Genomic DNA, 13,885 nt, shown 5'->3' on the forward strand with positions numbered 1-13,885 from the left:
CAGGGCTTGGAGGGGAATGAGGCCTTCTTACCTCTGGGCCTAAGAACAAGCATTGGACACAGTGGTATCTAATATGCCCTTTTACCGGTTGAACAGATCAAACCCACGTGCGGCCTGGTTGTTAGGCTTTAAATAAACATTGTATTTATATGTGCTTTGTGCTTTTAAACTCCATCAACAAAAAGCACTAGAATTTAGACATTTATTTCCCAGGATTTCCATTCTTAAGTTAAAGCAAGTTTTTATTTATTTGTTCTTTGGAAAATTTAAGGATAGAATCTTGCTTTGTTGCCCAAACTGGAGTGCAATGGCGAGATCATAGCTCACTGTCACCTCAAACTCCAAACTCCTGGCCTAAGCGATCTTCCTGCCTTGGCCCCCAAAAGCACTGGGATTACAGGTGCCCACCACCACAATTTGTTAATTTTTTATTTTTGTAGAGAGAGGGCCTTGCTATGTTGCTCAGGCTAGCCTAGAACTCCTGGCCTCAAGCAATCCTCCCACCTCCGTCTCCCAAAGTACTGGGATTACAGACCTGAGCCACCACTCCTGCCAAGCTTCAATTGAGTGGAAAACCACCAATTGGTTGAAAGTTTCTGTGCACAGTTTTCACAAGTGCTTATTTAATTTGAACTTAAAGTTTAAAAATTAAGTCCTTCCTCAGAATTAGTTGGTTGATACTTAAACTTTCTTGAGAACTTGTTAATAAAAGAGTTGCTTGAAGAAAAAATAAGCTGGTAACGTTTCATGAGAATTTCCTCATTCATAAGACACATCCAAGTGTGACTTTGATCACAAAGACAGAAAGATTTGTGAGGCAGCAACTGTTTATTTGGGTTCTGTTGATAGAACTTTTCCAAACTTCAGGGATCTCAGCTGTCAAATGAGGATGAGAGAAAAGTGAGTTCTCATCCCCATAGTGGGCACATATTGAAGACTCAACAGCAAGAGCCTGGCATAGGTTGGACACAGTGGCTCACGCCTGTAATCTCATTACTTTGGGAGGCTGAGGCAGAGAATGGCTTAGCCCAGGAGTTCGAGACCAGCCTGGGCAACATAGTGAGAAGTCCCTCCCACCCCCATCTTTCTATGTTTTAAATAAATAAATAGTTTTTTCAAAAAAAAAAAATCATAATTATTCCTTCCCAAACACTCTATGATTATTTAAATTAAAGAAGAAAGCAACATCTTTATCAAAGAAGATCTAGCAATAAAGACCTGGGCTTGATGAGGAGGAAGACCACGTTACAAGGCAAAAGTTCTCCATGAACTTGAACTCTACAAAGGAATTGAGACGGAAGCCAAAATACTCTGTTTTTTTTGTTTTGTGTTTTTTTCTTCCTCCGCTCCTCTGCAGAACTTAGTACAGCTCTGAATGAACGTGTTTCACTTCCTATCTGTGAAGATTCTGAATTGTTTCAACCATAAGACAGTACTAACTGCTCTAGATACCAGATACAGGCCAATCAACCAGAGAAGAGCAGGAGAACCCTCCTCTCAAGGTGCAATGAACTGCCAGGCCACTGACTCTTACAATCAGGATGGATAACGAACAACCAAGCAAAAGGCATTTGGAACCTGATCCAAACATGAATTTTTGTTTCTTGTTTTTCTTTAGGCTTAATGATCAGCCTGGATGAATACTACCACTGCAATTAGTTACGTTTATTTTTTAGCTTCCTTTACACACACATATGTGTTTGTGTGTGTGCTTCTGTGGATCCATGTCAGCAGGCATGCAAGTATCAAGTTTTATGCTGGAAAGAAAGGAGCTGAGAATGTGCATGCCGGCTGAAGGCATATGTCTCACTTGGATCAGTTAAGTGCCTGCTCCCTAAAGTGAAATCTCGTTGGAAATGCCATGCACATGTTGATTCAGTTTGATAAGATTTCAACCAGCCTTCTCCTTTAACTCGCAAAAGTTGCTTCCTTTAAATTACAGAAATGCCTAACACAAAACAACCTCGTAATACTCAAAATTCATTACGATCAAATGTGATTGCTTATACTAAAGAATAATAAAGTAAATTAATTTTATTAAACACTGGAGGCTCTATTCAAATTAAATTCAGTGCTAATGGGGAAAAAAATCAAAAGGAAGAAAGTAGATAGTTATCTGCCTGAGTAATAACCAAGGATGCTGCAAGTAGTAGTAGCAACTTTGGCCTGCAGTTGTTGTGAGGAGGGTTCATTCTTCCCCCAATAGTTTTTTAACTGACTGGAGCTTGGTGGCGGTGTCTCTCATATTGAGAAGTCACTAGAGATCAAAACCAGAAATAAAAAGATGAAGAAAAATAAGGCAAAGGAGGATGTTTCTGAATTTGCTTGCACAGAAAACCTGCATAAAAAGCAGGCTCCAGATGGAAAACTTTGAAATAAAGACGAGATACTTCCTTCAGTAGCCACTGAAAGTAATTAGAAAATGCATCAGTAGTATTCTGCTTTTTGATTAGAAATAGTGCCTACTTTTTCTATATCCACTCCAAAGACTTTCACTGTCTATATTCAAGGATAGTACCCACAGGCTTCTTATTTTGAGACAGAATTTTGTTCTTGTTGCCCAGGCTGGAGTGCAATGGCACAGATCTCGGCTCACTGCAACCTCTGCATCCCAAGTTCAAGTGACTGTCTTGCCTTAGCCTCCCGAGTAGCTGGGACTACAGGCATGCACCACCATGCCCAGCTAATTTTGTATTTTTAGTAGAGGCGGGGTTTCACCATGTTGGCCAGGCTGTTTTCAATTGAACTGCTGACCTCAAGTGATGCACCTGCCTCTGCCTCCCAAAAGTTGGGAGTGAGCCACCGTGCCTGGCTGGTACATAAAAACTTCTAAGACTCCAGTTTAGTTTTACCTGATTTTGAAATGTATAAAAATGAAGTCGCATAAGGTAGGACATCAATTGCCCTTGAGGGCAAAAGTTGGTGACTAAAAGTGACATCAGAGGGCTTTTAGGAAGCTGGAAATGTTGGCCTCGAGATTGGTTTTATGGATGTATCCACCTTGCAAAATTTTATCAGCTCTTATACTTGTGTTGTGTATTTTTCTGAATATATAAATACTTTACTAAAGGTATATATTCTTCTCTATTTCATATGGAAAATAGAGATGTATTTTGGCTTAAAAAATTCCATTTCCCATAAAACAAGGATTTTGCTTTAGTGTAAGTGATGCTCTAAAATACAGGACTAGAGTGAGGCACTTCCCTTGGATACAAAAAGCCAAAAACTCAGTGATTGAGATAAATAGTATTTTAATGTAACATTTTTAAAAAATCCAAATTAATCCTAAAAAATCCATGCTAATAATAATAAGGAAAGATGAAAACAGAAAATATTACTCAGGAAAACAGAAAATGGAACTTATACTCCAAAAAGTGCCAATAAGTGCAAATGTGCAGGAATAAATGTAAATGTGCAGGAATAATCAGATTTGAGAAACCAAGGGGCAGATTATTTTCATTCCATAAGTTTATATCCTCTGAAAATAAAAGACATTAGCACTGTTTCAAAGTTTGTAATAATGTAGGTAATTTAACAAGTAGCATTAAAGAAACAGTGTGTGAATTATTCCAACAAAATTCTGAAAAGAATATCATCTCTATTTGCTTATAATTTCACTATGGTTAAATTTCTTATGAAGTTACAAGAATGCAATCAGCCTTTGAATGCATTGAGTTAGGAAAAATATGCTTATTATTGGTTACACATAGGAGAGATTACGAATCTAAATCATAGATGAAAAAAGCAACTATGCCATGATATGAAACAGCACTTCAAATCAGACACTGAAGTCGGTAAGTAAGATTTTCTTCTTGTCGGTAGGAAAAGCACTACTGGGTTTGATTCCCCCAACACTACCACCTTTTTAGACTTTTGTTAGAGCTTTGCATTCATTTCCTTAATGTTTTTAACCCAATGTCTGTGAAATGTTTATTGCTCCCTGGATGGTGACATCTGATCTGAATGTAACCACACACCTCTTTGCTCAGCAGTATTTGTCACAAACCATTATAAATTATCATGTTGATTGTGTGCATTGCTGGGAAACTGGAGAAGTTTCATAAATTCTAACTACCGTATCAATGACATTCTTGTTTATTATACAGATATAAACTTTTATGAGATTCAAGATGTCTGCCTTACCATTGAAGAAAACTTTAGTGGAGTAAGATCTAACTAGTTCAATGTAAACACTGAAAGTCATTTTCAATGTGCAATGAACATGTCTTTCCGAGAACTCTCCACTGGTCACTTCTTTGTTGCTTTTCTACTTTTAATTATGTTTTGACACTTCACAAGTGTGCAGGATTTTGCTGGCAAAAAAGAAATCAACATTCCTTCCTCTCCCTCAACACCTGCTTCCGTAAGCATTCTCTAGAATCCTCTCAACTGAATCATAAAATCATGCATATATCTAGCTAGAAATCCCAGGCCTGTGTTAGCCCTGCAGACAGATGCTCCACTGCTCTGTTGACTGACTGATTTACACCAATTCTTGTTCAATGAAAGAATTAAGGTGTTATAGTATTATGGTTCTGATGCTTATTTGAAATGAAACCTCATTCAGTGGTGGCATAGACACAGAATGTTACATTTTAAAACTAACTGGGGCACAACTTACACATGTAATTTTCCTAATGAAATATCCACCTTTGATAGCCACTGCAAAAACTTAACAACCATTTTGCAATGTATGGTCCAGAATTTCTTATGAACTGGGTCAGTCTTGGTGCTATTCACATGAGAAGTTGTGACTGTATACTGTATTGTTAAGATTATGAAATGATGTTTTTTACCTAATTATACATAAAACAATAAAAATCTGAATAAAAATATTTTTTTTCTGCCAGAACTATGTGGCTGGTCTAATGACTTAACCATCCCTATACTCTGCAAAATAAAACTGTTTACTTGGGTTTCAAAGGTGTTTCACAATAAGCAAATGTGCTAAGACATCGATTTCTTAAGCTTTCTCAGGGTGAAAGTTGACTGTACAAGTACTGACCATTTCAACAGAAAATGCAGGGTGTATCATGTGCAAATCATCTCATTACTGGATCAACAGATTTAGTTTGACGTATGTTTAGTTTCATATTTCCAAATGCTCTAAAAATCACCAACTTGTTAAAGATATCATAATAATGGCAACTTATTTTGAGGGTCACTTTTACCTTTTAAAAGGGCTTTCCTATCTACTACTTGATCCTACTAGTAGCCCTATGACATCAGTATAGCAAATATTTTTTACTGCCAACAGACATATAATGTAGCTGAAACAAGGAAAAGTATTAAATATCTTAAATAAGATGAATAGTTTGTTCTTAAAAGGAGTGGTAACTAAAAGCTCACCAGCTTTCTGAATGTGGTTTTAACTGTGCCTAGTTTTGTGCCACTTCAAATCCACTTTTGTAAATAGCCTGATATAAAGTACAAAAAAAAAAAAAAAAACCCTAATAACAAAACTATGTGTTTAGGAATCTAATCTAAACTTTGAAGTCTATGAATTTGTTCTTCAAAGAATTTCTGGTGTTCCCGTGTTTTTGTTTTTTGTTTTCTTGGGGTATTCCAATCCCCTGTAAAATTTAGAACTATGGATTCATCTCAGAGCCTTCACAAAAGGAGGTAAGTATTTTGCCACATTTGTAGAATCTCAAATGCACCCTTCAGCACTGAGCACGAGTCATTCATATGAATCAGCTTAGAAAGATAGTGAAAGGAGTGCTTTATGCTGTTCTTCCTGTATCTTTCTGGAGTTTCTCATTGATAAAAAGATCACATTGCAACACTTCAAAACACAGCGCGAAGATATTTTCCATGGATCTAATCTCCATTGACTTCATCAGGCTAAATATATCAGCCTTTCAACTTTGGTCAGGAGATGGCACCTTCACAGAGAGCAAAGCCTCAGTTGGGACAATTAAGAAATCACCTTACTCTGTAGCATTAAAAAAGCAAAGTCACCATCATAAGATTGTTAGGTAACATCTTCTCGGTCATGTCAGTTTCTCAAATACTTTGCAGATATCACTAAAATTGTTATTTTCTATGAATTACAATAATCCTTTATTGTACTTTTTAAAAAGAAAACTAACCAAAAAGGTGCTCCTTTAATCCCTTCATACCCTACCTGACACCATGATATGACAAAACATTATTTAAGGTTAACTGTGAGCTAGACACCACTGTAAGCTAGACACTATCTTAATAGTGTGAGATGCTGTTGTAATAATTAGTATACGCTGGTTATTTGGAAACTGATCATCAGCCTATGGATTTATGCTAATTCTCTAGGCACCAAAATGTTGAATGAACCAGATGACCTCATTTCCCTGACCATGAAAACTAGTTTACCACACCAACTCAACAGGTTGTTGAGTGCTTTCTACAGGTAGGAAGATTTTTATATTACTCTGTTCTTTCCCAGAAGAAATGTGCAAATAGAATTGTAAGCCCTTTACATATATTAAGTGATTCAACTGGCTTCCCTTCTTAAATTTCTACTACTGTTGTGTGCTGGATCTGGTGCCCAACAGCTCATAAGAACCAACTGTGCACATTTCTTTGCTAGTCTGGGCAGTGACATCACACGGGTAGTTTGAAATTGGCTATGATGAGAGTATTTACACCACAGAAATTGGCATGTGCTACATACAGGTCAGGACTTGACTTGTCTTCTCCAAAGAGCCAGCTGTTAAACATTTACCACCACACCACTGCCAATAACTAGTGATTATTCTGAATTCTTTAAGTATTATGTTACATGTATTGATGGTCATGATTTCCAGATTAGAAATTAGTAAATGTCAGTTTATTGAATTCTAACATCACTTTATTTTTTGGAATAATGTTATTACTTGAGTAAGTTTTACCAGAAGTTCTCCTACAGCAGTTTAAACATGGTCAAAAAGCAAATACTACTACTACTACTACTACTACTACTACTACTGATAATAATAATAATGAAGTATATCAAATATAATAGAAAACAAGTATCCAGATTGTGTAGGTGATTGACACTGTAAAAACCACCATAAAGAATATTAGCAAAATAAACAAATAAATACCATGAACTCTTTGTTTCCAAGCAGTCACTGTAACACTATTAATGGTAACTTCCATATACAATTAAAAAGTCAATATAATGCCCTGAAGCACTTCTGAATCACAAAGCAAAGTTTAAATTGGAATTGGTGTAATTTTATTGCACTGTAGTATACATTGATTATTTGGAAACTGATCATCAGCCTATGGATTTATACTAATTCTCTAGGCACCAAAATGTTGAATGAACCAGATGCCCTCATCTGTCTGACCATGAAAAGCTAGTTTACTATACCAACTCAACAGGTTGTTGAGCGCTTTCTACAGGTAGGAAGATTTTGATATTACTCTGTTCTTTCCCAAAAGAAACGTGTGTTCAAATAGACTGTCTTTAACAATGAATATACTTGCAAAAAATATTTAGGTCTAGTGGTAGCAGTAGTCTATAGATAGCATATACAGTTACACCAAACTGACCCACTTTAAAATTTGCAAAAACCTCTCAGTCCCTGAGAAACACTTTAGAATTGATATTTAAATTGATTATTTTTCTTTGATAAAACTATTTATATATGTACAAACTTAATAAAAGATGGATATTCAGGTTCAAGTCTCTGGAGACTACACCACTTTCAGTGTGTCAGAATGGGATAACGTGTAAAAGACAAAGACAGGGGGTCTGTTGGGTGTCAAGAGAGACCAGCAAATATGTATCCGAGTGGACTGCTACGTGCAAGGTAAAAACATACTTTCGATACTGTGGAAAGCAATATCCACATACCAGTTCTTTCACATAAAGTGAGGAAATATAATTTCGACTGTCTCGTAGTGAGAATGTCTTCATAATAACGAAATCTGGCATAAGTTAATGTTTAGAAACTTAACAATAGAGATAGCAAGACTAAGCAGATGGATGAAACACTGATGTGTATTTGAGTTCCCATTGTATTCATTGTGTCTTACCAATTATTTTCTAACATTTTCCATAAAAGTATTTTAATCAGTAATCCACCATTTACAAAACCCCTCATCTGGCTTATCATGTAGGCCTTATTATTATTCAATGACAATTTGCTTTTTCCATGTCAAACTTAATAAGAATAATTGTCATTATTCAATGGCAATTTGTTTTTTCCATGTCAAACTTAGTAAGATGCAGTTCTTAATCATAAGATATGCCACAGTTTGATGTATCTCAGTGAGATCTCCAATCCCACTATCTGTGGATGCGATATATATTAGTGATCCACTGTATTTCATAAAAATGCAAGTGAGATTTTTGAGTTTCTAATTCTTCCCCTCTCCAGGAAAAAAAAAAAAAAAAAAGAAAGCAAAAAGAAACATACATAGTGTATACATTTCTTAACAAAAGAGTTCGCAAACCAAAAGTGCTAACAGGAAGGAGTATGAGAGATTACACATTTAACTATAATATTCCTGGTTTGGGAAACTCAGAAATCACTTAACGTAATTCAATTTCTATACCATTGACATATAATCTGGCTGAGACTGGAATCCCTCCTGGATCCATTTATAATCTACATTGTACACACTGACTCCCCCCCGTAGACAGGCGTGACCACTAGATGGTGCTGTGGTGCCCTGTTCAAACACATTCCCACTTACTTGCAATCTCTGTCCTCCAAATCGAAGTGAGGGTTGAAGTTGATCATAATTCTCTGGTATGGGTCCGGAGCCTGAATCAGCCATTCACATTTTTCACTTGGGTGATAAGAATGAGGATAACCAGGAGATGTAAGGTACCCGGGGCTTTCAATTTTTATAGTATCGCCACATTTATCTGCAATACAAGTAAGATTTTAGTAGATCTTTCCTGACAATCTCTTAGGTAATCTAGCTTTATATCTAAATTACCGGTTATTAAACATTCCCTAACTTTTTAAGGGGAACTTTAGAAGGTCCCCGTAAGTCCTTCGTGTGGCCCTGAGTGCAACACGCCACAAAAAAAAAAAAAAACACTCTTTGATCTCAGGAAGGTTGACTCAGGCAGAAAGCCAACTGAGATCTGAGAGGACTCTTCGCCTGGCCACGAAGTTTCTTCCTAAGGAAAAGGTCTTCTAGCATTAAAAACATTAAATCCCCTCAATTGATGTTAACATGGTCCCCTGGGAGCTTCTGCTAGACTTAATTATCCCCCAAGAAGTGTAATCACATTAAGTAGCAAGTTCTAAGTGGAAAGTGACTGAAAGATGCTGTTCGACCCCTTGTGTTGTTTTTTGATGATAAGCCTGGTCTATGTCATTGATCAGTGGGGATTGTCTTTGATTGGCTTAAAGCCAAACCTTTTGTTGTTGTTGTTTTATCTGCCCATAAATCTAAGTGATTTTGAGTTATCTCTGCTCTTGAGATCCAAATCAACAGAGAACAAAGTATATTTGGTGAAGCAGAAATAATTCTGCTTTACTTCTCCAAGTAAAGTTGTTCATTCTTAAAAATCAGATCAAAGCAAAGGGGCAGAAAAAAAAAAGTAAATAGCCACATGGCATTAATTCTAATTACCTAAATGTTGGGTGAAAAATAACCCACCACACAGGTGTGGGTATCACATATGGTAACCCACATTCTCACATTCTGGGAAAGGTGAGCTAACTCGTTTTGAGCCTTCATTTCAAAAATGCTCAAGTGAAGCCAAATAAACCAAATAAACTAGTCTCTGGACTGCCTTATTGTTCAGCATAGATTCTCATTGTCACATTTTATGATGGATTTCATACTGGAGCACCTCAGCCTGAAATGCTGCCACATTTATTGATGCTTAATTTTGAGCAATAAAAATTTGGTGCATAAACTATACAAGAGAAACAGGTATGAAAGCAGTGAAATATATAAGCCTATCAATCACAAATTTTCAGTAATGGTATATATAGATTTTAACACTGCATCTAATAGATTCTCTGTGGAAAGAGAATGGCATTCTTTGCTCTCAGCATGAATTTATAAATCTACAGAATTTTATTACAGGAAAACCAGGTCACATGGAAATGAAAGATAAAGTGCACATCAAAAATGCATAAAGCTGCGTGCATCACAGAAATCATTTCCCATAAATTAAAAAGAAGACAATATAAGTTATATTGTTTTTCTCAATCACTAGGTGCTTGACTTTGTTCCTTAGACTGGGGGTAGTCTTATTCTGGTTTCCTTTGCATTGGATTGTAAAAGTGTAAGGTTTGCCAGGAAGAAATGATGTTGTAACTGGAGTTCAAAATCTCAGCTCATGATCATGTTGGACTCTGTTATGTGATTCTACTGAGACTCTTGCATTATTCTGAATGTGCAGAAAACTTGGAAAGTGACCTTGTCTCATTAAGTCTCCTCCAGCTCTGGACAAACATCATGGTAGTGTCTGGCATCTGTTACAGGAGTGAAATAAAACAGCCCTGGTTCTAGTCACTCAGCAGAGTCACTTCAGAAGACATTTAGGTGGACTTGGTACCACACCAGAGCTCTTTAATCTGTGACTTCTGAGAAAGTGACAGTGTAATAAGATAATGTGGACTGCTAGACTCCCTGGCTCTGTTAAATCTCTCTAGCAGTTGATTAAGAAAGAGCAATTTCTAATGACTCTGGACCATTAGTCCTAAATAAGGTTAATGAATTAATTTAGCAGACACTGGTTACTTAGAGGAGGTGGACATGGCTTTAAGAGGTCTGCTGAGTTACAGTGGCATTTTCTGGCTCTGGTCACTTCAAGCATAGCAACATGGCTTTTGCTGGTCAAGCTCACCAACTAAAGCCAGATTTTCAGCATTCCCCACATTTCTGCTAAGAAAATTAAGAAGTGTGTGTGTGTGTGTGTGTGTACTGCATATATATTTGTGTAGTTCACAACCTAAAGTCTGATAGCTCTTTGCATTGAGCTTCAAATCTATCTTGTGAACACCCCTGCTATGGATTTAGTCTCAAAGAGTTGTGGAGGACAGGGTAACTATAATTTCTAGTCCAACCATTTGAGCTCTTTCAGTTGGACGAGAAAGCTATTTCATTCCCTGCCAGAATATAAAAAGATGCTACCAGCTCAGGTTCATTAATAAATTGAACTCTACATTCATAATTTTTTTGTATCTTGCTTTCCTGCCAGATTATAGAAAAATGCCATCAACTTGGGTTCACTAATAAGTTGAACTCCATGTTCATAATTTTTTTTGCATGTGTTTTGCTTTAAGCATCTCTTTAGAATACTGCTTAGTAGCTGCTGAGGGAAATCCATTGCTGAAATCACAAAACCTTGAAAAAGCATATTAGAGAGATTAACTTCCATCATAAAGATGTGATTTAAATTCCTGTTGGTATGAGGCCCTCCACTCGCGGTCTCTTATTAAAACAATATACCACAGTAAGTAGTGGATGTTTTTTTCTTCTAATTACTGTGATTGAAATCTAAGCCAGACAAAAGTAAATATTTGATCATTAGTTAATAACAATTGCTGACGACTTACTGTAAAGATAATTGCATACCGTTGCCTGCACTTACTTTACAGTGTGAAGTCAAACATGCCTACAACCAGATCCCATTTTAAAACACATTATTTAGGTTACATGGTACTGTTTAGACCCCAGTATAGTTTTTCATTTACTTAACAGTGAGTAGTTTTAAAAGCTGAGTGGAAGCTGCAACTAGCTTAGAGATTTTCAGATATCCTGGTGCCTTACACTGTATATATCAGATTCCTGTATTGACACTATGTAACTTTCAGTCATACTCCAGACAGATTAGGGAAGATGTACAAAGGCGGGGGAGGGAGTTTCATCAACCCACAAACCGGTATCTCTGGCCATCACCCACCAGAGGAAACGGCTTAGGGGCTCAGCAAAGGAACCAGGAAGTAAGATCTCCTGGTAAAGTGTTCATTAACTTTCAACAGCCATCAGATTTTTGAAAGGGAGTCTCTTCTAATTGCCTTTGGGAGGAAACATTATTAAGATAATTGGCGTGCTGATCGGGGAAGGTAGGCAGCTCTGTCTTGTAGCAGAGGTAAGGAAAAGCCCCGCAGCCCAATGATCAACGTCAGGAGGGAGCCCAAAGACCTGAAATCCTCCTGCCCTAAACCGCCTGATCTCATTTCTTCATCTCTCCTCCCAGATAAAAGTTTCCTTCGCCCGGGAGTCGGTTGTTCCCGGCTGATCCCGGGAAGCCCCGCCTGAGCCCCAGTCCGGGGCGGGCAGCTGGGAGCCTGGGCGCCGCTGTCACCCGCGCCTCCGCCTGTCACTTACCGTTGCGAAAAGCGCCGGCCGGGGCGAGGGCTAGGGCGAGCGCGGCGCAGAGGAGCGGCAGCCCCTTCTCCATTCTCCCTTCGCCGGGTCCGCAGGCAGACGCGGGAGAACGAGGACGTGGGGGGAAATGCAGCAAAGAGGGGAATCCAAGCGATCCGAAGAGCCCCAACTCCGCCTAGAGCTGTGCAATCCTCAGCCCGTCTTGGAGAAAGGAAAGCAGGGAGGCAATGCCTGGATCCGAGAGGAACGCTTCTCTTTTTGTGTCTCAAGTCGCCTGCATCCTGTCATTTAGCTCCGGCTTCCTCTCCCTTTTCCCACACTTGTTCCTCTTCCAGGAGCCACTGCCCGGGCCATGTCTCAAAAAAAAAAAAAAAAAAAAAAAAAAAAAAAAAAAAGGGGGCTGTGGGTGGGAGGGGGAGGAGGGAGGTAGTGCAACACACACCAAAGCCAATTTCCAGGAAGAAAAAAAAAAAATCCGGCTTGTTTCTGGACCCGTTGGAGCCGCGGAGCTGGCGCCCAGGGGAGGTCCGGGTGTCTGCGGGAAGGAGAGGAACGAGCAATGAAAAGATGAGCGGGAGACAGAGGAGTTTCACCAACTGCACCCCCTCCTCCCCTCCTGCGGCCTTCCCCCCACTCCAGAGCCCTTCCCTCGCTTCATCCCGCCCCTCTCCCAGCTCGGGCTCGCCTGTAATTGCCTGACAGGAGACTGGGAGGAACAACTTTCCCTCCGAGTGCTCTCCCCGTCCGTCTGTCTGTCTTTCCCGGAGATTCTGCAGGGATCTCCGCGGGAAGGAAGGCGCTGGGAGTCTGCGCCCCGGGCGCGTGGGTGCGGGCGTCGGAGGAAGGGGCGCGGAGGTCGGTGCCAGCCGCGGGGTCTGGCCAGCCCACCTCGCGTGCTCGCTCTGCACCCCTAGAGGGAGAGCTGGGCAGCTCCTGGAGGCGTAGATCCCGCCGCCGCGCAGTGCTCAGCGCCCGGGAGGTGGCGGCGGCTTCTCGCAACTTCAAATCCTGGGGTCCGCGCCCGCGGCGGCTAGGAGCGCAGGGTCACCCCCTGCCACTCCTCATCGCGCCAGCTTGAGACCTGTGGCGGGGAGCCACGGGGCACCCCTGGACGCCTCCGCCCAGAACTGGAGGGCGAGGAGGGGAAAGCCGGGCTGGAGTGGGAGCCGCACCGCGAAGCGGGGAGAGGGGTGGCAGTGTCGCTGCGGTGTGAAGCGAAGTCAGACCGCCTGGGCGGGCGAGGCCGGATTACAGCCCCACGCGGCCTCACTGGCCCGCATCAGGGCGCGCGGCTGGGTGCCGATCGCTCCCGGGTGCCCTCTGCGCGCCGCAGAGGCTTTATTGTTTCCCGAGATTTGGTGCCCGTTCCTCTCGGGCAGAGGGAACACCGGAGGGGGGAGGTGCTGCGCCTTCCAAGCTGAGGGGCAAGCGCCTCCCGACCCCGCCCAACCTTGTCTGGGAGCCCAGGTGTTAGGGAGGGGTGTGGAAATCAGGGGTCGGGTGACCTCCGTTTCTCTGTGTATCCCGAGGGAGGGAAAGAGGAACGGGGGAGGGGTGCTCTTGGCTGCGCCCTCACAGTGCCCGCTCCCAGCCACAGGCAACGTGCACG

At 40.5% G+C, this 13,885-nt stretch overlaps 1 protein-coding gene across 2 annotated transcripts; it reads right to left on the reverse strand.

Annotated features, from left to right (window-relative positions):
- Positions 1–830: 830 nt before the first annotated feature.
- On the reverse strand, positions 831–13,545 carry LOC115896042 (neuropilin-1-like). Of its 2 annotated transcripts, XM_030926512.1 has the most exons (3): positions 12,277–13,545; positions 8,668–8,842; positions 831–876 (listed from the first exon to the last, which is right to left on the reverse strand). In XM_030926512.1, exons 1-3 carry the CDS (start codon positions 12,347–12,349, stop codon positions 873–875), a joined length of 252 nt encoding a protein of 83 aa, XP_030782372.1. In that variant the 5' UTR covers positions 12,350–13,545; the 3' UTR covers positions 831–872. The 2 variants fall into 2 exon arrangements, with proteins under 2 accessions (XP_030782372.1, XP_030782371.1); XM_030926511.1 differs by lacking the exon at positions 831–876 and having other exon boundaries at positions 8,587–8,842.
- Between the last annotated feature and the right edge of the window lie 340 nt (positions 13,546–13,885).

Source organism: Rhinopithecus roxellana, unplaced genomic scaffold (assembly GCF_007565055.1).
Source record: "Rhinopithecus roxellana isolate Shanxi Qingling unplaced genomic scaffold, ASM756505v1 contig4575, whole genome shotgun sequence".
Classification (NCBI taxonomy): Eukaryota; Metazoa; Chordata; class Mammalia; order Primates; family Cercopithecidae; genus Rhinopithecus; species Rhinopithecus roxellana.